The sequence below is a fragment of the Rhodamnia argentea genome, chromosome 9, assembly GCF_020921035.1.
Source record: "Rhodamnia argentea isolate NSW1041297 chromosome 9, ASM2092103v1, whole genome shotgun sequence".
NCBI classification, from domain to species: Eukaryota; Viridiplantae; Streptophyta; class Magnoliopsida; order Myrtales; family Myrtaceae; genus Rhodamnia; species Rhodamnia argentea.
Genome location: NC_063158.1, coordinates 19,904,637 through 19,929,654, shown reverse-complemented (window position 1 = coordinate 19,929,654; position 25,018 = coordinate 19,904,637). Strand labels below are relative to the sequence as shown.

At 38.8% G+C, this 25,018-nt stretch overlaps 1 protein-coding gene across 1 annotated transcript; it reads left to right on the top strand.

Moving 5' to 3' along the window:
* The first annotated feature begins 10,332 nt into the window (after positions 1–10,332).
* Positions 10,333–12,646, top strand: LOC125316588 (gibberellin 2-beta-dioxygenase-like). Its single transcript, XM_048285318.1, has 3 exons — positions 10,333–10,817; positions 11,192–11,546; positions 12,165–12,646. Exons 1-3 carry the CDS (start codon positions 10,411–10,413, stop codon positions 12,414–12,416), a joined length of 1,014 nt encoding a protein of 337 aa, XP_048141275.1. The 5' UTR covers positions 10,333–10,410; the 3' UTR covers positions 12,417–12,646.
* Positions 12,647–25,018: the final 12,372 nt, after the last annotated feature.

Below are 25,018 nucleotides of genomic sequence, written 5' to 3'. Positions count from 1 at the left end.
ATTATTTAGTAAACCGTACAACCGGAATAGTTCCTTTGTGATGATGTATGGACGACAATCGAAGATTGTCCTTGATCTTACACTCATTCCTTTTGCTAAAAAGCCGATTGATAAGGTGGATGATATTATTTCTTAAATAAGGATAGTTCATGAAGATGTGCACCAAAGGTTGGAGAGTAAAGCCGAGTCCTATAAAAAGGATGTCAATAAGCGGCGATGTAAAATTATCTTTGAGCCTAGAGATTTTGTTTGGGCTTATTTGCTACCGGAGCGTCTTCCCGTTGGGAGCTACAACAAGCTTAGTGATCGAAAGCTTGGTCCACTTGAAGTTCTTGAACGAATCAATACCGGCGCATATCAATTAAAACTTCTTTCTTAGATGAAGATACATGATGGGTTCAATGTTGGGCATTTAACACCTTATGTGGGTGATTCTTCCCGTAATGATAATTCGAATTTGGAGACAAATTCCTCTAAAGAAGGGGAGAATGATGCAGCCCGTGTTCAAGACAAGTGCGCTCAACCAAGAAGACCAACCTGTATTTAATATCGATGAGCCTCTCATTGGAAAGTCCCTGCATTCAAACTCAACGTTGATAAGTACGAGAGTCTCATTGATAAACTTCATCATAAAGACTTTGTCATCTCGCATGCATCAGAAGCCTACAAGACACCTCGGGACAGCTATGAGCATTAATTAGCTCCTAGTTTCTAAGTGTTTCTAGCTTCAATGTAATTTAATAATATATAGATTCTAGAATAGACTTTAGTCTTTTACTCTTCTTTTTTTTGTTCTATAAAAGATCATCAAGTGTCTTTAGACAGGCAAACAGATTAATGAAAATTGCCTAGTGCATTTCCTTTGAACCTTGAAGAGTTCATACTCACGAAAATCTAGAAGAGTTTTCACTCCGTCCTAGAAGGGTTGGAACTTTTCAAAGTTTGCATCTTTGAAGAGTTGTAGCCATCAATCTAGAAGAATTGATGCCTTTTCAAATTCCTTGGAGGCCTAAAAGAGCAACCATTGAAGTTTCTATCATTTTCTTTATTATGTCCATTCACAAACCGTCCACTTCATCCCATCATTGACATTTCTACAACTCAAAACAAGAAATTTGTTGATCCAAGAGTCCTCGAACTTTTGACGTTAGAATCAAGTCATTCCGATTTGTATCGACAAAGTTATGACCATTCTCCATTTTTCCAATTGCTCCTTTAGTCTTCCATCGATTTTTCTTCTTGAGGATTTCGATAAAAATATTACAATTAATGTAATGATCTAGGAGGGAGAGTTACCAAAAAAGTCCTAAATATATTGCAATTATGCCAATTCAGTCCTAAACTTTTTTTTGTCAATTCAGTCATAAGCTTTTTGTAATTATACTAATTTAATCTATTTAGGTGGCCGACGCCGATGTGGCCAATTTTTAATTATTTTTAATAATTTTTCTTATTTTCTTTTTATTTTCTTTCTTTTTGGCTTTGGGCCGATAGCCTCCCGCCCACCATCGACCGAGGGTTGGGGAAGGTTGCCGATCCCCGGGCAAGGGCGTGCGAGCCCTGGACGGCCTCTGGGCAAGGGTTGCAAACCCTCACCTGCGGACGGCAACCTCCACAAGTGACCCGTAGGAGGCCCAAAGCCAAAGAAGAAAAGAAAAGAAAAAAAGCAGAAAAAATTATCCAAAAATAATTAAAAATAAAAATATTAAAATTTTACTAAAAATTTACCATGTCAGTACTAACCGACTAAATGAATTGAATTGGCACAATTGCAAAACATTTATGGCTGAATTGGTAAAAAAAAAATTTAGGAGGTTTAAGACTGTTTTGGTAATTTTCCCATCTAGGACGTATAATTATATTGCTCCTTCGTTCAAAGAATATAAACCACTGACTTGATCTAGGTTCTCTATTAAATGTTTGAGGCTATCATTAAGATCAAGACGACTACTAATTAAGTCCAGGCTTAATTTGAGCTGATAATCAAAGATGTTAAGAATATGGGAGCCTCACCGTTTGGCACTCTTTGATCTTGGTGATCAAGGGCGTGTCTGGATTGACTTTTATCATTTATTTTTTACTAGATTTAAATATTATGGCGGACACATTTTGACTATTTTATTTTTTTTATAAAAAAAAAACCTTTAACATTTTGAGTTGGTTTAAAAAAACGTCTGTGGGAAAAGCTTAAGTTGTTAGGAAACCCTCCCACACGTTTGTATAAGCCAGTCTTTAGCGCGCGAGTCAAGTCGGGTTGTGGACAAAACAACATTAACAAAGTTATTGGTTAAACAGGAAAAAGAGAATTGACAGGGAATGTCGGGATTCGAACCCTTGACTTGTGCAGTGATATTATTTTAGACAAATCGTTTTTCTTAAAAGTTTAAATTAGTAGGAAACATGACAATAATGTATTTACAGCATGTTACTTAACAGGCTTTCACAAAATATAAACATGGACTTTTACATTAGCATATCATCTTTCCACAATCTTTTGAAATTTGATTTATACTTAAAATTTGGTGGGAACGTAAGAAAGTACCTTTTGCTTTTACTTTTTGTAGAGTCACTAAGGAACTTTTAAAATTGAGCATCCAACTGTTTGTCCTAGAAACTTCACCAGTTAAATATCTCTAGTTCCTCTTTTATTCTATGAGACTAGTTTTTCTTTTTTATTCATCAACAAGGATAACCTTTGAACATCTAGAATCTTTCAAAAAGACAAAATTGAAATCCGTGATTTGCGACGGGATCATCGTTCTTTAGGGCTTTTGTCCTTAGAAGAGTCGGCAAAATGAAATGACAAATTTGAACCAAATACGTCGTTGTAAAATTTGTAGCGAAAGTTTGGTGGCACATGAGGTCCTTTGTTTTTTCCATTATTATATTTTCTGTTTTGGTTTCTGATGTGTCAACAAACATTATGTGTTCATTCAATGACATGTGATCTTGTCGCCCATGTCCACATCAATAAAACGAAAAAAAAATATCAATTGATAAATTATGAAAAGAAGAGGATGGCTGTGCAACACACTTGGGAGCCTCGGTTTAAGAAATAAACAGTAGAATTTCCACTAATTTAATCCTTTCTTTTTACAAAATTGGCGGCTTTAACTGCCGAATCTTCAAAAAAGGAAAAAAGGGGCATTTGACGAATTGGAAGGAGCCGTTGACCTGTTACATGAGCAGATTCGAGACATTGATTTCAATTCCCCATACATACAATAATTGGGAGCACGAAGGCAGTTGAGATCCTATGCTATGATTGAAGGACAGCTTAGGGTGCTGTAACGAAATAGTATGGATTAGGTTTCTTTTTTAATTTTTAATTTTTAATTCTCTTTTGATTTCTGCAATTGCGAGCCGACGCATGTGTTGGAGCCAACAAGAATCTAACTCGAACGTGTCGAGAGATCCCATTGCTCGAAGTCTGGTTGACGGACTCTTGTTGATCTCGACGGACGCGTCAACCTAGTTTATTGGATTTGAGAAGAAATGTAAGTACAACGACTCAATCAGTCTAGGGCTTGTGTCGGAGTTAAACGCGTAACTTTAAAGACCCAAAATCAGATTCTTACCATGGCATTCGTACATGTTCGTATATCATAATTGCTTGCAAGTTAAAATGATTTTCGATCATAATGCACAAATTACAAGCTCTAATTGAAAAAACAAGGATTATCTCATCGTGTGCTCTTTGCGTGACCAAATAAGTTTATATTGAGAGTATTATCATACTACTTTTCTCATTGGTAAAAGTACTAATATTTAGTACTATCACTTTCGGCTAATATTCATTAGCCAACATGATTGACGGTAGCCAACTATTCCGGTCAGCAGATAATTGGACAAAGTGAGATCTTTGTCACGAGAAAATTCTTAGGATGCATCACCATCGCTTTTGACCCATTTGTTCTTTAGAAACCTGACAATTTGACTCGACCCATTTTTCCAATGTTCCCACTCTAGGAAAGGTCAGCCTTTCTATGCAATTCCTATTAAAAGATTAGCCAAGCATTTCCAGCAATTAGAACATAAAAAAAAAAAAAAAAGACACTTTGAAAATGTCAATAGCGTTTGTCGGTAATTTTTAAGAAGTTGTCCCCTTCAGTCACACGCCCCTCTATTAAGGCAAAGTTCTCAATCTAAAGTCAACTCTTTTGATCAACCTTTCCTACACAAAGTCAAACAAATGCAAGGAAAAACATTCACACAAGAAGGATGGGCTATAAAGTTACCTACATTATTAAAATAAATTCTTAGCGTTTAGTAGTTCTTTTACGAGTGGCGTAACTAACATTAGGTTTGATTCAATGAAGTACCTACCATCTATAATAATTTGATGAGGGAAGCAGCCGAGGTTCAATCGAATGTCAATTGTCATTCCCGTCTCCAATCACACATAAGAGGTCCGTCAATCCCGTGAACATTCGAAAATGTTCCTCCAAGGATGTGATCACAACCAAGATTCTCATTTTAAGATTCTCAAGAATGTTCCAATCACATGTGAGGGGTTGGTCCGTTTAAGTGTTAGATCGCCCGATTCAAATCTTGAATATTGCGTGCAACCTACTCTAAGTTAGGACCACGAGATTGACAAAGTGCTCTATGAGCCAACATGTACCCCAGCCTCTATATGGGTGCTTCTTGATTATTAAAGCGTGTTCATTGGAAAAGCATAAGCGACACTTGTCTTGTCCTATATTTACGGGCAAATCCTAATGACACTGTTACTACACACAAATAAGGCACTCTCATTATATACAAATAACTTTAAAGCTAGTAAATGGACCAAGGATACATATCCTAAAGTTCTAAAGAAATCGAATAACAAATTTTCAAAACTAATCCAATCAAATATCGATATAATTTTGTCATGCATCAATTGTCCATGCTATAAAAAGCAATTGCATTTCGAGTCAAAAATGAAGGGGGTGATTGGCTAGGAGGTTGGGCACAATGGTTGGGACTCAACTTCGCCAAGCAACATGGTTTTCATAAGCTCACCATTGAGATTGACTCAAAAATGATTGCTGAACTTGTTAATCAAAAAACTCTGGTAGATTGTTAAGTTCTTACTTTGAGTTTAAAGTGCAAAATAATTTTCGCGAAGAAACAGTTTGCTGTGCACTGAATTGCAACCGTGGACTACCCCAAGGATCCGAACTAGCTTGATCACGAGATCAATGCACATGAACAGCTTGGCCAGATACGATTGCGACCCGCCCATGGTCCATTGAAAAGACCTGAACCCTTTTCCAACACATCAAGAGGGAGTATTCGATTCTATTACAATAGATATCGATTTATTCGCCCTCAATCGGAATAAAGTGTCTGTGAAAGGAGAGATGCGAGAGCCATGGAATTCATTTTGTTCCTTTTTAGGTCATAATCAGTTGGTATCCCCTTCCATTTCACATGGACATGAACGCATAATGCCTTCCCAGCTGAAACCTAATCAAACCGGTCAACTCAAGGACTCATTCGGATTTCAGATATTTGAAAAAGATACTTTGCCTAAACTGGTTGGACTCCACTTGCCAAATACCCCGAAAGTAATTGCAAAAGGAAAAAAAATAATCTGTCCTAACATAAGGAAGATCGTACGTTTTCTTTAGAGAAAAAAATCACCAAAAATCCTAAATTATGCTTTGCGACACTTTTACCTCAAACTTTTTTTATAACACAAAAACTGAAAATTTGTATCTATATGACTCATTTGCTCCAAGTATTGTCTTGTTTAGCATTTTTTATGTGAAAAGAAATAAAATGGAGTAAATGTATCACACGAACATAAATTTAGGGTTACTAGTGTCATAATAAAAAAGTTTAAGGTAAATATGTCACATAGATACAAATTTGAGGTTTTTTGTGTCACAAAAATAAAAAATTGGGATAAATGTATCACAATGGACTTAGTTTAGGATATTTGGTGGTTTTTCCCCTTTTTCTTTTATATATTTCTATTTCCACTTTTGAAAGGATCAACTAGATGGAAATTGAAATCCATTCTTTCCATATTTTCATATCAATATAAACCTTCCATGAAAGTATATTTGTTTTCTTTGTATATTTCAATTTCCATTTTTGAGACGATGGTATACTTGGAAGTTGAAATCCCATCTTTCTATATTATTGTTTTAGTTTTTCCTCACTTAATTTGATTCCATCTTACCAAGTAAGATTTGAAAAACAAAGGGAACCAAAAAATACAAAGAAAACAGGAATCTTATAGAAATATGTGAACATATAGCCCCTGTTGTAGCATCCCAATCTCGCCACCTGCTTACCAACTGTGCTATGCTTTGATATGATATTATGTATATTAGAGGGCACATGCGGAAGACTATACTATACAAGACGGCCATACGGACATACAAGTACATGAGAACAAACGGTAGGCACGACGCTTAAGGGTATGACCTTAATAGGTTTTCACTAACTTGTAGTAGTCACACGATAAGATTATTCAGCAAATTGGTAAAATACTTACTTTTATATATAATAAACATTTTAAGTACATCATCCAAAGCCAAAATAAGAACAGACATCCGGGAGGCAATCAAAATAAACCTAGTGCTCCCCATCTCATCATCCACCACCACACGGCCACACTTATCCATAGCCTTGTTTAAGCATCCGAAAAGAGGGCAACAAACAATAGTGAGCCGAAGCTCAACAAGCAGTGCCTCTAACTGAATGACTAAACTATCTATTTTTCATTCAGTCAGCCATAATACACAACTCGCCGGAGCACTAGGACAATCTCAGCTACGAGATACCAAGCTACTAGTCAACACCAATCACAAACAATTATGAGACTCGGCAATGACTCCACATGTCATGAACTATGACCTTTGCCTAAATCATGAACTTCATAACCATGGTCGGTGTCCCATGGACAATAAGTTGAGGTGTTTATCTATTTGGTTATAGCCCTCAAACAATACACACTCCACCACGATATTGTTGGGTCACTGGTCAACTAGCTCGTCCGGGTTTGAAACCATTCCAAGGCTACCCTAGTCACACAAGAGAGGCGCTTTCTATGACTCACATTGGGAGGCACAAACCAACCTTTACTAATACCACAAGGCGCAGAAGTATCACGTAATCGCGCCATCTTGATCCACTCATCATCTTTCATCCGTCGCTCAAGATGCAATGCTATGCATTTTCAAAAAAATAAATAATAATAATAATTATTATTATTATTATGAGAACCAACTTTAATGCCATAAACACGTGCAATGCATGATCGTCCTTACTACTTATTACAAGTTACTCAATTTCACTTCGATCCTTACCGATTTGATCCTTCTAACTCTATAGGCGATCATAACCTGTCCAAGATCAATTGCATATGCTCGACCTATATACCTCAAGTTCGGTAGTTGATAATCCAGAATCACAATCATATAGTTCAACTAGCCTTTCATCCATAACAAAATCACTAAACCTCAAGCACATTTGCCAACTCAAATCCCTGCTTAAAACTTCCTAATTCTTGTTCGCTTCCTTGCGAATCTCAATCACATCACCACTCGGGGCCATTAATGAAAGTCGATAACTAAAACCATCAAAACACAACACAAGTTCAAACCTATACTCAATTACATATCCATAATTCAAATCTATCTATTTCTCGCGACCGCCTATAGCTAACTTACAATAGGGACATCCTATCGTGGACAATACACTATTCCTTAGCGACGTCGATTCAGGTTGTCCTGCGGAGCGTTCCCTTGCGGTTGTCCTCCTTGTAACGACAGTGCTTGAACTCCCTTTTGCCTCTATTGGCAATCTGTCACCTGGTGCTCACGCTGACCACACCCGAAACAAGCTCCTCCTCGGAAAGGGCACATGGCTGTTCCATGCCTCCACTTACAGAGTCGACACTCACCATTGGGTTGTATACCGATTTTCCCACGATTTTCCTTTGATTTGGAGGAATATGATATTTTCCTCCTATTATCGGTCTTTTCCCGAACCGATGACCATCCTTAGCGGGAGGTGCGAATCGCGATCCAAATGTGATTGCCCTTTCAGCTATGCTTCTCTCCACAAGTTAGGCCCTTTCGAACATCTCATTATAATCCTTGAGATTCAACAACACCAGCTGATCCTTAATCTCGAGTTTCAATCCATCCCGAAATCTTCTTGCCTTATTCACGGGGTCTTCGATCATTCTTGGTGTATACTTTGATAGCTCGGCGAACTTCACCTCATACTGATCTACTAATATCTGATTATGTCGAAGACGCAAGAACTCAGCCATCTTCTTCTTTCTCGCGCAGTCTAAAAAGCACTTTCCATCACTCCGAGACCATACCTTCGGGAAAGATCCTTCCTTGCGTGACTTCCCACCACGTGCTAGCGTCACCTTGTAGTTGGTAAACAGCCAGCATCGGTTTATCCTCTTCTGAGCATCTCAACAAGGCAAAGGCCTTCTCCAACTTCCTAATCCACAAGGTTGCAGCCTCTGGATCACATACTCCCCGAAAACTTAGGCGACTTAAGCTTCAAGAACTACTTGACTTTCTCTGACCGATGCTATCAGATTTTCTAAATCCGTTTCAAAAGAAATAAATTAACAACCAATAATTGTCCATTAAAGCTCAAAAATCTCATCATATTCACCGGATCGAATCTGCAAGGCAGTTTTCCCTTCCATGCAAGCACAACTTTAACCCGACATACCCACACTTAAAATCTGTATTTCGTGCTAAATCGAGTGATCAACGGACATGTTAGTAGTAAGGTTAGAAATCCACTTGCCTCTGGTCCTAAGCTCGAGAAGACGGAGCTCGAATCAATGCTGGAACAAGCTCTGGTCATTACTTCAATTCATGTCGATTCAAAGATAGATAAGACAATCAGCCCATATACTCATGTTACCCAAGACCAGTGGACACTAAATCAAGCGATGGATTGTCTATGCAAAACTGTTTTCCCCCACATGCAAACTAATCTTCTCATTGAGATACCCAAAATCCAATGGCAATATCGCGCTGAATCGATGAACAATAACCAATCGAATGGAAGGGTTAAGAGTTCTACTAGCCTCAGATTCAAGCTCGAAGAAAATGAAACTTAATTTACCGATCTCATTCTTCTTTGGTAGTGTGTGGCCGAACAAGCGGAGGAGGAGGGACAATGTAGGTTGGGCAGCAGGTCGGTTAGGCCAAGGACGAGGCTCGGAAGCTCACGGGACCGCCGGCATCGAGCTTAGGACCGTCAAACTTCGAGCTGGGCGAGAGGAGGGCGAGGTGAGAGAGACCGAGAGGCTAGATAGGAAGAGGGGCTGTCCATTAAGAAGAAGAGAGGAGAAATGAGAGGGAAAAGAGAGAGGATGGCTATTTATAGTAGGGGTATGGGCTCAGATCGGTTTAGGGAGCTTCGCGCTCTAATCATGAAACAAATTTTGGGGCGAACAATCCCCTAGAGGTCCAAAATAATTATTGGCGAATTTACAATTCCACTTTTAGATTTTTGTCGCGCCTGATGATAAACTAAAGCCCAATAATTCTCCGTTCAAGATTAAATCCCAAATTGCCATCACTTAATAATCCAAATTAGACATTGCCTATTTCGCTCGTTAAACTCTCTGATGAAATTTAGGTCATCACACCTCTCTTATGAAAAGTGTAAGACAATAGATGTTTTTGGCTTTTATAGCAGAATACAAACAAGATTATAGACTAAGGAGCTATGGTTGAAGCAACAAAATGATCTTTAACCCCTAGAGTTCAGTGACCCTAGAAAGAATTACTATGGATCCATTTACAAAGCTTATTAGCATGACATCAACTTTAATGGGTACCAATCACTAGGACAGTGCCCCGAAGCATCTCACTACAACTGAATGGTCTACTATCTATATGTATTTTTTTGGGAAAATTACGTGAAAAAAAAAAGTTGTAAACCTATTGCAATTGTGTCAATTCAGTCTTAAATTTTTTTTTTATGCCAATTGAGTCCTAAACTTTTCGCATTTGTGCCAAGTCAAAAGGACGGCTTGGCGAGGCCGTCCTTTTGAATTGACACAAATGCGAAAGGTTTGTGACTCAATTGACCAAAAAAAAGAAAAGGACTTATAACTGAATTGACACAATTACAATAAGGTTATGATCCGATGATAGAGTTGTCAAATATGGTAATTTTACTTGAGTAGATTAAGGAGACTTTGTAAAGTACTTAGTTCTCACGTCAAGAAAATGACAGAAGGTTCTTGCAAACAAGGCAATCACATCCTCCTAAGTCCCTCTTTATAGTATGGAACGCCCCACCTCTCTCTCTCTTCAACAAAATATTCTCGACCCATTTATAAATAACAACTCATCATCGTCTCAACTCCCCATCATCCCATCCTCATTGCCTCTCATTAACTCCCCTTCCTCTTCTTCAGTCATGGTGGTTCTATCTCAAGGGGCGACAAACCACCTTGCCTTCGTCAAGACGTGCAAGCCGAGCAGCGCCATCTTCGACGGGGTCCCCGTCGTCGACCTGTCGAGGACTGACGCCGGCGCGGCCATGGTTCGGGCGTGCCAGGAGTTCGGGTTCTTCAAGGTGGTGAACCATGGGGTCTCGCAGGAGGTCGTGGATAGGTTGGAGGACGAGGCGATCGGTTTCTTCGGCTTGCCACAGTCCGAGAAGGACAAGGTAGGTCCGGCCAACCCTTTCGGTTATGGGAACAAGCGGATTGGCCTGAACGGCGACGTTGGCTGGATTGAATACCTCCTCCTACACACCAACTCTAGTGAGGATGACAAGAGACTGTCTCTCCCCCTTTCTCAGGGAAACCAGGAATTTCTCCGGTGATTATATCAAACTTTTTCTAGTATAGGCGTACATAATTTTTCATCATATTTTCAATTTTACATGAACGAGTTTCTCAATAATTCATCGTTAAGTAGCTTATTTTATTGGTAAAATTCATTTTTCTTTGCGCTTTTGAAATATTTTCTCATTTGTATTTCTCATTTATCTTTCGTTTTTAGCTATCATTAATGCAAGCGCATAAATTAGCACAATCTGATGCGCCTACCTTGTCAAGTTATTCGATCTTTAAAATGTTACTGGTTTGTCAACTTCAACCATGCCAAATTAAATATCCGCCTGCTTATTTAATCGAGCAGCTTTAATCAGTCAATTAATTTCCATTATTCTTGTTGACAAAAATAAAATACAGATGTGCAGTGGATGATTACGTGAGAGCAGTGAAGGAGGTGGCGTTCCGAGTGGTGGAACTGATGGCTGACGGGCTTGGAATCGAGCCGAGGGATGCGCTGAGCGGCATGTTGAGGAGCGAGGCTAGCGACTCGTGCTTCAGGCTGAACCACTACCCACCGTGCCCCGAGCTGCAAGCATTGAGCCCGAGCGGTCACAACTTGATCGGGTTCGGGGAACACACTGACCCGCAAATAATCTCAGTCCTGAGATCCAACAACACGTCGGGCCTCCAAATATGCCTCCCGGATGGGGCTTGGGTCTCTGTCCCACCCGATCACTCCTCCCTTTTCATCAATGTTGGTGATTCTATGCAGGTACTCTTTGATTTTCCTAGTGAGTTTGTTTTTTTTTTTTCTCCTTTTGTTATCCCTTTGTAAAAATCTTGGGGGTGAAAAATTAGTTTGGATTTGCATGAGTTCTTTCATTTGTCTAATTAGTTTTTATTGGTAGAGTTACACTGTGAACATCATGTTGATACATAAGATATATGCGAGGGTAATAAGAGATCATGTCGGACGGTCATTGTCTTGCAAAGGGGCAAAAGTATATGATTATGGCATATGTTCTAGCTAGGGCCACTTACAGCTTACAAAACGTGTGGGGTTCATTTCATGCTTCTTTTGCACTTCGGGGTTGGGTTCCTCTGCTTTTCGATGATTGTGATTCACTCGAGACGTGGACATTAGCCCCCCGTCTCGCAAAGTTACACTGACTTCATATACCATGTTGGGTCCTCGACTCGTGGGATCCATATAGGATCCTGTCGATTTCGACGGTCCAGATTCAATCTCGGTATACAAAACACTCATAGCAATAATTTCTTCTCTCTCTCTCTCTCTCTCTCTCGCTCGTTTGCTCACTCTTCCATTCTAATGTTTTGACAAGATCTTTGTTTGGTGTGTGTGGGTGTGTGGGGTTCCATTTGATCTCAGGTATTGACCAATGGAAGGTTCAGAAGTGTGAAGCACAGGGTGTTGGCTGGCCATGGAAAACCAAGGATCTCAATGATATACTTTGGAGGGCCAGCTTTGGAAGAAAAGATGGCACCTTTGCCCTCCCTGCTGGCAGAGGGGGAGAGCAGCCTGTACAAGGAGTTCACATGGTCTGAGTACAAGAGATCTGCTTACAAGTCTAGGCTGGCTGATTACAGGCTTGGGCTCTTTGAGAAACCAAGGGTCCAGTGATCATTTTTCTTGTTCAAGATTCAAGAAAAAAGAAGAAAAACAAATTTTACCCCTATTGGAGCAAAATTTTATAGTAAGGGTTCTTCTTTTTTTCTCTATTTGAAGTTGTTCTGCTTGCCAAAGATGGAAAGCCAAACAGGGGTTTGATTGTTTCTTTCTTGATTAGCTTCTCCTTTGCCATCCTTTTTCCCTCCTTAATTAGGGTTTTGCTCACCTCCTTTTCTCCCAAATAATGATGAGAGGATATGGTGTAATTCCACCACCTGCACTGAATTGCTCCTCTTTAACCTGTCATTGTGGGCCTCATATGTGCATGAACTCAGATTCATTCAATGGTGGGGGCGCACGTCCAAGGAAACTGTGCTCTCTAGTATCCAGCTTTATAAGGAAGTCCTTAACTTAAGAATGTAAGCTGTTGACCGGTGGAGGGCACATGTGTCTGATTGTGAATCGACCAAACGGGCGGCGGTATCTGACCCTAATCCCATATGTTTCCCGGAACTAGATGTCGGCAAGTTCGAAAGCCACGTGTACTCAACGTACGATTTCTTTCTAGCACGTTTAATTAGTAGAAATATGAGATTTTTCGCCATGATATGACTTGACGCGGGTTCATCGTACGAACCCAACAATTTGAACACGAACTGCCGTCCCTAGTTTGGCGCGGCGCCGATGATTCGATTCTCAAAGCCACAACTAAATAGAGTGTGAAAAACTCAAAGGTGAATCCTTTTGCTGTTTAGGAATAGTATGGGGGATAGATGCTTGCAATGATCTTAAATGGTGCACTTCTAAAATCCAAATGTGGCTTCATTTTGCAGCACAAGAAGTTACTGAACGAATTGACTATAAAGTTCCCTAACATCTTTCACTAGACAGAAGGGCATCTCAATGTATTTGACACTTTCCCCATGGGAAGAGCTGGGAATGAATTTTAGCTGTCATTTTCGATTGGGACCAATACTTTGATACATCAACATTCATAGGCGAAGGATACTAGTCCTCCCTCTCTCTCTAGATTTCCAAATGAAGAGAGTGAAATGTTGCTTTCTTTCTCTTTCTCATTTTTTTTAATTTGAAATATGTTGCATTAGAAAGTTTCTAATTCTCAATTATTGACCGAACCATCCTAGATCCCCTCTTAAATATTTCTGCCCCCAAGCAAGCACTGTCACTCCATAAATCGAGTCAATACCCACGTCGCAAAATCTCGAAACTTTTACCATCGTAAAGATCCCGCGTGAGATTCACCAAATTTGATTAAAAAGCTACAGTCGGTAGTCATTTGGTATGCTCTATTACTAGCTATTGTTTGGTCTCGAGTTAGGGTGATCGTTACGCCGATCGGTTCCTAAGTCGGTAAGTTCCGGACCTAGACGGACCTATAACCCTGGAACCTACTTTGTTATAATCGATTATCGGTTTTTGAAACTTGGAATCTACCCCGTTTTTTTGGAACTGGTTCTAGAACCTACTTTATTTTTTCAGTCCGATTTCAGGATCTACTCGAGAACCTATTTTTTTTTCCTTTTTTGATTTTATTTTTTTAGTAAAATAATATGAGCAACAAAATGGCTCAAAATAAAATATGATCAACATAAATCCATATCCACCATTCATCAAACACGTAACATAAAACATAAACTATAAAACTCTGTTCCACATTCATAAAAAAAAAATTTTAAACTCCATTCTCCATTTATCCATAAAAATATTGCTCCAAAGAAAAAAAAAGGAGAGAGGCGACAAAAAATTGAGAACAAATAAATGAGATGATGCAGAGTTAGACTCAATTTAGAGAAATGATGTTGTTTTTACTATAGCTAAGAATCGGTTTCAAAATCGGTCCGATTTTCAAGTGAGTCTTCACTTGGAACCGTGAATTGGACCTGTTCAAGCCGGTTCCAAATTTTGGAACTGGGAACCGGACATGTTCATGTTGGAATCGAGAATCGGATCGGTTTTTTGGGTAGTTTGATCCGATTCCCAGTTCAACCTGATCCGATTGCATTCCTCTAGTGATCATACTTTCTTGGAGGAGAATGTGCTATCTCATGTGGCTTGACGAAGTAAATAGAAGCACATTCTCCTGCCAACAATCTCGAGGAATTTTCAACATGTCAAGCCGCCTCGGCATTTCTGCGTGGCTTCCAAGCTGGCTTTTACTTTTTACCTTCTCTTTCTAGTTAAAGAACAACCAAACTTTCCCAAGCGAGGCAGTAATTAATCTGACTAGATTCATTTAAGTAAAACCTCACAGACTAAGGCTTTGTTTATTTCACAAAAAATAATTGATTTAAAAAGTATTTTCCTAAGAGTTATCTTTTGTATCACTTGAAATACTCGATCACCTGAAAATATTTTCGCGAGCAACAACAATTCATTTGTAAATATTTTCGTGTACGATGAGAATATTTTTTCGTTTATTCATTTTTGTAACCGATACAATTGATCATTTTTGAAAAAATATTTTTTAAATCATTCATTTTTCGCGAAACGAATTCAGCTTAAGTTAAGTTGCACACTGCATTTAATTAACCACATGCAATTTCACTTGCTAAAAAGGAAAGAAGAGCTCGAGCTTCACCTCCAAATGTTTTTCTTTTCTTTTTTTCGAAAATAGAAGAGGCGTAACAGCCTAAGTCATTATTTTTCTTATTTTAAATCCATGTGTTATAGTGTGTCAATTTTTTTTTTAATTTTTGGTACCATATTGGAATAGATGAACAATAGATCATTATCAAAAAAATCCGAAACCTATTTAGTTTTTAACAATTCAGTAATAAACCTTTTGTCAATTGAGTCCTAAATCTTTTCACATTTTATCAATTGAGTTTAGCCCGCAAATTCTGGCTGGAAGTCCTTGACGTGGATGCCAACCGGCTTACGTCACGACCGATACCGACGTAGATAATTTTTAATGATAATTTTTATTTTTATTTTGAATTTTTATTTTCCTTTTTCTCTTTGCTCTATTTTTTTTTTTTTTTTTGTTGGCTTAGGGCTACTGGTGACCCTTGTCAACCGCGAGTGAGGTGACCCTCACTAGATCTAGCAAGGGCCTTCGTGCCCTCACCTACAGCCGGCAATATCGTGATGGCCTTGGGTAAGGGTGTTGTAGCCACCGCCGGTGGCCTCACTAGATCCGGAGTGAGGGTCACCTTGCTCTGGCGAGCAAGGCGGCAAAGGCCCTCGCCACGGCTAGCGAAGGTTGCCAATCACTCTCGCTGATATTATTAAAAATTATTAATATCAATGTCGGTCGTGTTACTTGAGACGGTCGGCCTCCGCATCAGCGATTTTCGTTTAAAATATTTATTATTTAATTCTTAAAATGAAAAAGTTTAAAACTCAATTAGTAAAAATGTAATAAATATAAAAAAATTTGGATAATTTTTCCAGCCGACCACTGCACAGGAAAGAGGAAGGTCACTCGCTTATAATGGGACCCAAGTAAACTGACCAAGTCTAATCGCGAATTCAATTGCCAAGAACAGGACATGTAACAATAGTCACGTGCTTACTAGACAAGTCTGCTTGTAGCGTACGACCTCCCTCAGCTTTCAGGCCGAAAACCATTTTATGATTTCCAATTTATTTTAGATTAATACTGCAAAAAATCCTAATATATTTGTGATAAATTTACTTTAAATTATTTTTTTAATCACAAAAATCATAAATTGGTATACTAATGATAAATTTATTCCAAACTACTTTTTACCACAAAAAAAATATAAATTAGTATACCCGTGATAAATTTACTAAAACTGGTATTCTTATGACAAATCTAACCTCCATTAGTTTCATTAAATTATATTAATACCATTAAAAATCTCAAATTGATACATCCGAGACAAACAGAGAATAAAAAGCACAATATGATGTATTCGTCAACCGCTGCATCTCATCCAACTCAGAAATTTGACAATAAAATTTAACAAAAATTAACGAAAGGTAAATTTATCACGGGTGAACGCATATGGGATAAATTTTCCATGACTGTACTAGTTTAGGAGTTTTATTGGTTAACAAAATAGTTTGGGGTAAATATTTGTCACATGTGTACCAGTTTGAGGTTTTTGTAGTAAAAAAATAGTTTGTGATAAATTTATCATAAGTGTACCAGTTTAGAATTTTTGGTGATATTAACCCATCTTTTTTTACCGAAAAAGATGGATACACCGAACTAACGATCAATCGAAAGAAAACCACACGAGAATAAATGGATCATCGAGACCTATCAGCTTTGTAAATATCTTTCAAGCTTGAGAAAAACAAACCGATTATTCTAACTTTGGCAAGAAAATAAATTACAAATTTTTTGTTATTGTTTTGATGTTCTTCTTTTTTATTGGCGAAAGTATAATCTTCGCTTCAACGATGCATTAATATGGCATTTTGAATTAAATTTTTTTCGTTGAATGCCAAATTTAAGACAAAACGATCACTTTATTATCTCCGATGAGAAGATCTGGCCAAAATTAATATGTGTCATTTTTTAAATATTAAGTGATATTTTTTAAAAAAATTAAGTCCACGTGGACTTCTAAACTTAAAATTTAAATATATTTTAACAGGAAAAATCAACAATTTATTTAAAATACAAATTTCATTAAATTAAAATTAAAAAATTAGCTTAAAAATTTAACAAAAAAACTAAAAAAAAATGAAGAACTAGGTAGTAAGGGCTTGCACAGCCCTCGTCGCTGCCGCCCCACCATCATCGGCAATGGCTAGCAAGGTGGGGCACAACCAGCAGGGTTCACTAAGCCCCGACCAGCTACAAGCAAGGGCTTGCAAGCCCTCGCCTAAGACTAGGCAGGAGTAGTAGGCCCCTAGCCGTGGCTCGGTGATCCCCGCATAGCCCTTGCCGTTTAGTAATCCATCTAGTTGTTTGTTTTTCAATTTTTGGCTTTTTTTTTTGTTGTTAAATTTTTGAACTTTTTTTAAAATGAATAATTGTATTTTAGAGAAATTTTCTTAATTTTGCTTTTTTAAAATATAATTTAAATGAAAGTTGTATTAAAAATTGAATTTGAACCAAACCGACATCGTCTTAACCACGTCATTACCACGTAGAAGAGAAAAAATATTTAAAAGCTTCATCATTTTTCGGAGTTAACAGAAGGACTTGTTTGAACCAGTTTGACAAATTTTAGGACTTTATTACACTTTTTGTAAGTTTTATGACTCAATTTCATTTTCATAAGAAATTTTAGGACCTCTATTAGACATGTCCTTTTTTTGTATTTTCAATTTTATTTTTATTTTTAAAACCAATTAACTTTGTATTTTTATTTTTAAAATTTTTAAATTTTTAAATTTTTTTTATTAACGACTGGACCTTTGGTGAGCCACGTCGCCTTTAAATATTACTAAAAAATGGCAAGTTGGATTTCCGGCAATGCATATCAAAGTTGGCAGTCAAATGATTATTTAAACAAAAATATTACTTAAGTGAGCCGAATTAAACTTTTGACACCAAAGTAAGCGCTATACACAACTTTTGGCACTTATACTATTCTCCTCCCTCCACATATTATACAATTGTCAATTCACTCTTTAACTTTTTAAGTTGACCAATTTAATCCTAAGACTTTCGATGATTTTTCGGTCGATTTTGGCCAGAAAACGATTATGTGGATGCTAGCCATCCCATAGCGTAAGGCCACCGTTATCAAGGATAATCATTGCAATTTTTCTAAAATAATTTCTGAATTTCTTTCCACTGTTCTTCTTCCCCAAATGGCCGATGGGTGCCGCTGAGGGCTCGGTAATGAACAGCAAGGGCCGCGATGGCCCTCGCCTTTCCAGATCTATTTGACGCAAGGGTCATTGCAGCTCTCACAGATCGTTGCTTGCAAATCTCAGTAATATTCAAATGAAATTTCCATTCTCATCACATGGATTTGTGCAAGGCAAGGGCCGTTGTGGCTCTCACCGGCCGTTAAATGCAAATCTGAGTAATATTCAATTGAAATTTCCATTCTCATCACATGGATTTGTGCAAGGCAAGGGCCGTTGTGGCTCTCACCGGCCGTTAAATGCAAATCTCAGTAATATTCAATTGAAATTTCTGTTCTGGTCACATGGATTCAACATATCGTTAATCGCATATGGCAAGCACATCAAGCAATGAAAGTTAAGCTTACTTGGTCAACACCTAGGATATCCTCGGTTTACTTTAAGAACCTTCATAACTTCGATGCTATACCCTGGCTTTATCTTCAGAAGGTAGAAGTCCATACAGAGAGAGAGGCGCAGTGGCAGGCAGTCCGTGCCACCACCATGATCCTTTGTATTATCCCGGCGTTGGCATGGTTGGGGGGTCGGGGGACGACCCTAGTTGAAAATTGATCTCGCCCAAGTCGCTAACAACCTTAGGTGAGCCAGAGACATTTCTTGGGGTCGGGCGACCTCGGCAGTTGGTTGCCTAGGGTCATGGAACCTGAGCTTCGACATGGTTGGGGATGCGTGTCTGGGGTTGTGTCTACCATCCCCGTTGAGGCGAGATCACTACCCTTTGACCGGTCTTTGCACTCCTCATTTCTGATTCTTTTTCTAGTTTTCACTTTGGATTACTTCACAAAGAGTTTTATATGCAGATCCCTAAACATTATTTGCCTTTGGGTAAGAATACTTTGGATGAAGGTTCCTCTTGTCAATCCAAATTCCTCAAACTAAGGTATTTCCCCTCATCAAGAGGAGAGTAGAAGCTCGAGGATGAGTATGTCCAGAATAAACTCACTCTGAAAACCCTTTACTACAAAGTTTTTTTTCTCATCGACAAATTCTCTTTACAATGCCCTAAAGTTATCATTGAGTTTCACTTTATGCGAAGTTCGAAATTAGCTTTAAAATGGCGTTCTTGAAAAAGTTGCCCAAGTTTTCGGGAAAAAATAAATAAAAAGGAAAAAAAAACTCAGTTAGAAAAAACTACAAAATATTATCCCCATCAATTGCGATCGTCCTACATGGCACTACTAGTGTCCACGTCATCGATTTCCGATTAAAATTAGCTGGATGGATGCAATTGACAAAACGTGAAATCGTTTAAGACTCAACGAGTAGTTGGATCATAATCTCTTATGATAAAAATATAAAAATAACTGCATACGCGGCAGCACCAACTATGAGAAATTCGTCAATCTTGGCTAAATTGACAGTTCTAAGAGGGTAATGGATTTAAGATTTTTCGAGTTATCATTAATAGTTTGCTTTGTGTGTAGGGTTGTGGTACAAGTACAACGTAGTTTTTGCCCTATGAGAAAAGTCATTTTCAATGGAGGACGAAGCCGAGGTCCACCCCCAGGCCGTTGCCGTTACGAACAAACACTCCCAGTCGGGTACTACTGAGGGCCGCAGTCGTTTCAGTTTTACTTTTAGGGAACAAGAACCAGAGGGCACCTTGATGGGATTCTGTACGAACGGCTTTCTATCAAAATGGAAAGGCATCGCCCGTACTCTCCATATGTGGAAAACAATCTGTGGCCCCTTTGCTGTTGCCTCACAAATAATATCAACTTCAATATCTCACTCCCATCACCATGATCCACGATTGTCAGCTCAGTGGAAAGAGGAATCTTCTCCTCATATCTAACCTAGCTCTAAGCAAAATCATGACCACAGGAAGGTCTTTATTCTTATCTTCAGGAAAGAGGAATCTCTTACCTAGCTTTGAAAAAAAAAAAATTTTGAGAAATCTCTTGTGACAAGAAAACTCGTATCTAACCTAGTTTTAAGAAAAGTGGAATCTCTCGTGACTTCGTAAGTGATGGCCAGAGGAATTTTCGCAAACAAGGTATGGCGTTTGGCTAGACTTGAGGAGGCAAAGGGGCTGAGATAGAATGGAATTGGACATTGAATTGGGGGGGAGAGAATTGGGTTATGTATGTAAAGCTGCAATTAACTTAAAAGAGACATGTTTTGTTTTAACAATGTATCTAGTGTTGTGTGTGCTTATATACCGTGAGGCTTAGTACTGGATCTGGCTAAATGGACAATTAACCTAGCCTGTTGCACATGAGCTAAGCCACCAAGAGTGCTCAAGTGGCAACTATTTGGGAGTGGGTCTTACTAGTGAATCAATTTAAAAGGCCTTTGTCACCCGACATAGGACTTGAGGTATTACGAACTCCCTCGTTTAGGCTCCATTTGTTTTTATGGAAAATAACTTCAAGGGAAAAGTTTTTCGTCTTTTCCGGCGTTTGATTCATGGAAAACAAACTAGTCAAAGAAAAGTTTTCGATCAATAAAAAAACACCTTCAAAAGTGGGGAAGATGATTTCATCTTTTTGAAAAGAGGAAATCATTTTCTCTCCTCTTTCCTCCTTACACTCATTCACATTCATTTTCTTTTCATTTAATTTTTATTTTTATTTTCTTTTTGCCCTTTTTCCTCGGCCGATCGCTAACCATAGCGATAGTGGGCGATTGGCCACAAGTGAGGGTGAGCTCGGCCAAGGCCGGCGTGGCTCCACCTCGCTAGATCCCGCTTGGTGGAGCTTGCCCAAGGCCGGTGAGCTTGAGCCTCGTTGGCTTTGGTCGAGCTCGTCCCTCGCCTGTGGCCAATCGTCGATCGTCATTATGACCAACAGAGGTAGAAAGAAAGGAAAAAGAAAAATTAATTAGAAATTCGAATATTTTGGTAATTTTCTCTAGTCATATTGTCCCCACCAAATGGCGGAACATTGGAAAATGACTTTCTGAAAAACATTTTTGAGAAATGTCTCATTTTTTGCTAAACAAACGGAGCATTAAAATACAGACATCTTCGTCGATGCTGACCTATTTTCATCCAGCAATATTCTCTCTATTAATTGTGTCATTCGATCCATTTCCTACATCTTTGTCGTTTTAGAAGCTTGCCAGGAGTTTGCGCCCTTTTATCCCAGCCTTCTCGTCTCGGAATCATTTCATTCACTCATCAGACAGACCCGGGGGTCAAGTTCCTCTCAAACCACACATCTGCTGACAAAGACATTGACCCCCTCTAGAAGCCTTAGATTGCATTGGAGAGAACATGTAAGGGGATACTCACGCCCAAATAGTCACCGCGTCACCATTTGAATTCTCATCTTTAGGACCTTGGCCTATGTGATCGTGCTACATTTAGCCATATCTCTTTGATTTTGGATATTGTAAGCCGCCAATCGATGTAGATCAAAGAATATCTCCGGTTACTAATGGCCCCGCAACATCCAAGCATATCGATATTTGTTTATGTGAATAGGTACGCATCGCATTGTGTTTTCAAGGTATAATTACAGCACGAGTCCTAAACTTTGTGTCGATTCGGTACTTGAGTCCTAAAATATGTTGTTCGTGCATCCGATTAAGTCTTGTTAAAACTTGTCGCAGTCCTACATGTAAGTTCTTCCGTCGGCACCGTCTATTTTTCATTGATGGCAAAGTCCACTCGGAATTATTCTTTTTTTTATTTAATATTTGCACAAGTGGCACTTGATGTTGCGCCAAATAAGAGCCGCTTTTAAAAAAGATTGAAAAAAATTCTAGAAGAAAAGAAAAAGTCAAAACACAAAAAGAAATGGCGGAAGGGCGGCGGCAAGAAGGGGGGCCGGCGCCACTGCTCCCTTTGTCGCCGACGAGTGTTGGGATCGTCGGCCGGGGTCGCATTTCTTTCTTGCTGTTGAATTTGAAAAAAAAAAAGGGGGGAGGTGGGGTTTGTGGTCATCCTTCGAACCCAGAGAAGGCCCGTGACTTTGTGGTGTGGGCTCAATGGTTTCTACCATCATGTAGTACCAAGAAAGCAGATAAAAATTTGCTAAGGGTCCTAAATTTGGCCAGTGCTGTCATCGGATCTAATTTAAACAAGAGAATTACCATTTACTCCATATATCAAGTCAAGTCCAATACAAAGGCCATTTACTATTTACTAGATTGAACTTAGACGAACATCATAAGTTATTACAAACGGAGGGGAGATCTCAGCATATGTTCATCACTAAATCCGGTAATCGGTCGGCGATCGTTTACGGTAACGGATCCGTTCTCGAGGAATAAGAGTGTGATTCTAGCTACAGACTGTGCTTTATTATTTTCTTTCTGACATTTACTTTGTTTGGCAGTTATTTGGCATTTAAATGGCGTTGCTGATAAAGTTACTGTGTTTTTCGGTGCCAACTTGAAGTGGACCGAATTTCTAGAGTAAATCCATATTTCAAAGGATGTAACCCAAGCGTCATCATTACTTTTTTTTGGGGGGGAGGGGGGATCCCAAGGGCTACTCTCGGACTTCCAATCTTGTTTGGCCGGAACGATTAGTTGAAGCTCATAGGTATCTATGATAGAATCACCTAGAGTGTGAAGGGATGCTAGAACACCATTTAAAAAAATTTCATTCCATTCACTAACTCGATTATAGTGATCTTAGATTCGGACATTCACATGACCTACTAAAAGACATCGGGATCGAAAGACTCCTAACGAATTCTGAATTAAACCTAGGACGGCGAGCATCGGCGATGGCTTCAACAACGTAAGAGAGCGATAGAATTGGTCTCGTAAAAAATCATCTGTGGTTCGGGTTGCGGTACCCCTATGATAGAAGGCAAATCAATGAAAGGACAAAGCCGAGGTCCACCTAACGCCATCGCGGCTACGAACATGTTACTTGCAGTTGGGTGCTGAAGGCCGCAGTACTCTCGGTTTACTTTTCGGGGAACACGAAGCAGATTGCTCTGAAGGGATTTTGTAGTAACGTGTCCTATGAAAATGGAAACAAATCTTAGGTACTCCTTACCATGTATGGAAAACAATCTTGGGTGCTTTTGCTGTTGCCCCACAAATAATGCAAAACAATCTTTGAGGAATCTTCTCCTCATATCTAACCTTAGCTTGAGCAAAATCATGACCACAGGAAAGCCCAATTCCCTCCTTTTCATGGCTAGTTTCTTTAATCTTGCCTTTTGTGTAGTTAAGGAGCAACTATCTTTGCTTTTAGCTTCATTTGAGGGCCTTTTATTTATGGATTCTTCACTCCAGAAATCCCTACTGGGAGCTCTGATATGGAATGTATTGGTAGTGTGTTTCTGGATCAATTGGACAGAGCGAAAGCCGATCGGAAGGCGAAATGGTGATGTGCCAAGAACCGGCGGATCGGGTCGACGACATTAAATCAATCTCAAATTCGGTCGGCTGAAGCGGAATGGCGTCCCGATCAATATTCACCGCCTTTAGCTGTGACTAACGATGGATTTTGACGATTCGGGAATGTCTAGATGGATTTTCCTTTTTTTTTAGTATTTTTTGGGATTTATTTTACTATTAATGGCAGTTTTGTAATTTTGGATTTTGATGTTTAGAATCCTACTAGGGTTAGGTTTAGGGTTAATATCCTATAAAAAGTGTTGTTATCACGTTTTTAAGGACGATTATTGATTATTGAACTTTGAAATTTCTCTTAAACAAGGATTTACTTGTTATCTTCGCCGAACGCCGTATAAAAGGTGTCGGCGTCTCTCGAGAAATTATTTCTTGTGGAGCAATAAATGGTAGTTCACAAACAATGGATCTCATATATATATATTGTTAAATCTTTTACATCCTATGAGTTTGAAACGCTTTGTATAGAAAGTACGACATGACGCTAAATGTTGATTTCGACCACCGTAACGTCACACGCTCAAGACTTTAGTTTCTTCACAACTTATGTACTTTCGCTGGAGCCCGTCGTATTTTCGGTGAAATGCTGTTTGCTGACCACATGGCAATAACTCAATATCTAGAAATTTGGTCATAGGTCCGCCATTTCAGTTTCGCGATGCAAAATTGATTGGGATTAGCTCAATGTGCATGAATTGCTCAAAAAAATTGGATGTTTCCATTGTGAGATTGAAACAAACCCAGACAACAAAACCCGCCAAAGTTCCATGACTCCCATGAAATTTGCCGTAATGACCCATTACGATGAGGACTAGGACCAGTTGCAGAGGTAAGACGTCCTATTAGGGTCCTGTTCCTGGCAAATTTTTAGGATTCGAAACAAATTGCACATCGAAGGAGATGGTGATTTGCATTATAAAAGGGCATTTGAAATTAACTTAAAAGAGATTCTTTAGGTGTAACTACATACTTATGTACAAAAAGAATGAAAAAATCAATATGAAATAGGGGAAACCAGATGACACATCAACCGAATTAAACGAAGACATCCTGCTATAATATTTGAGCAAGATTTTCTTTAGTAGGTGCGTGGATTTACAGATGAGCTGAAGTCGGCGATCTTGTGGCAACCTAATCCAAGAAGGGTAGAGAGTGATCACCAAGGCTAGAGTTCTCACACAATGTACAGCACCAGCCTAGACATTAGATGGATTGGAATTGGACATCGAATTGGGGGAGAGTACTGGTTATATATGTGAATCTGGAATTAACTTAAAAGTGACACCATTTTGGTTTCAATAATATTCTTTTGAAATTGAAATTTTAGTGTTAAGTTTGCTTAGCATTGGATAGGCCCAAATAGATAATTAACCTAGCCTGTTACATAATTGGCCTCCAGGAGTGCTCAAGCAGTAACTGTTTGGGAGTGGGTCTTACTTGTAAATAGACTTGTCAAAATGTGTTATGAATGGACTAAG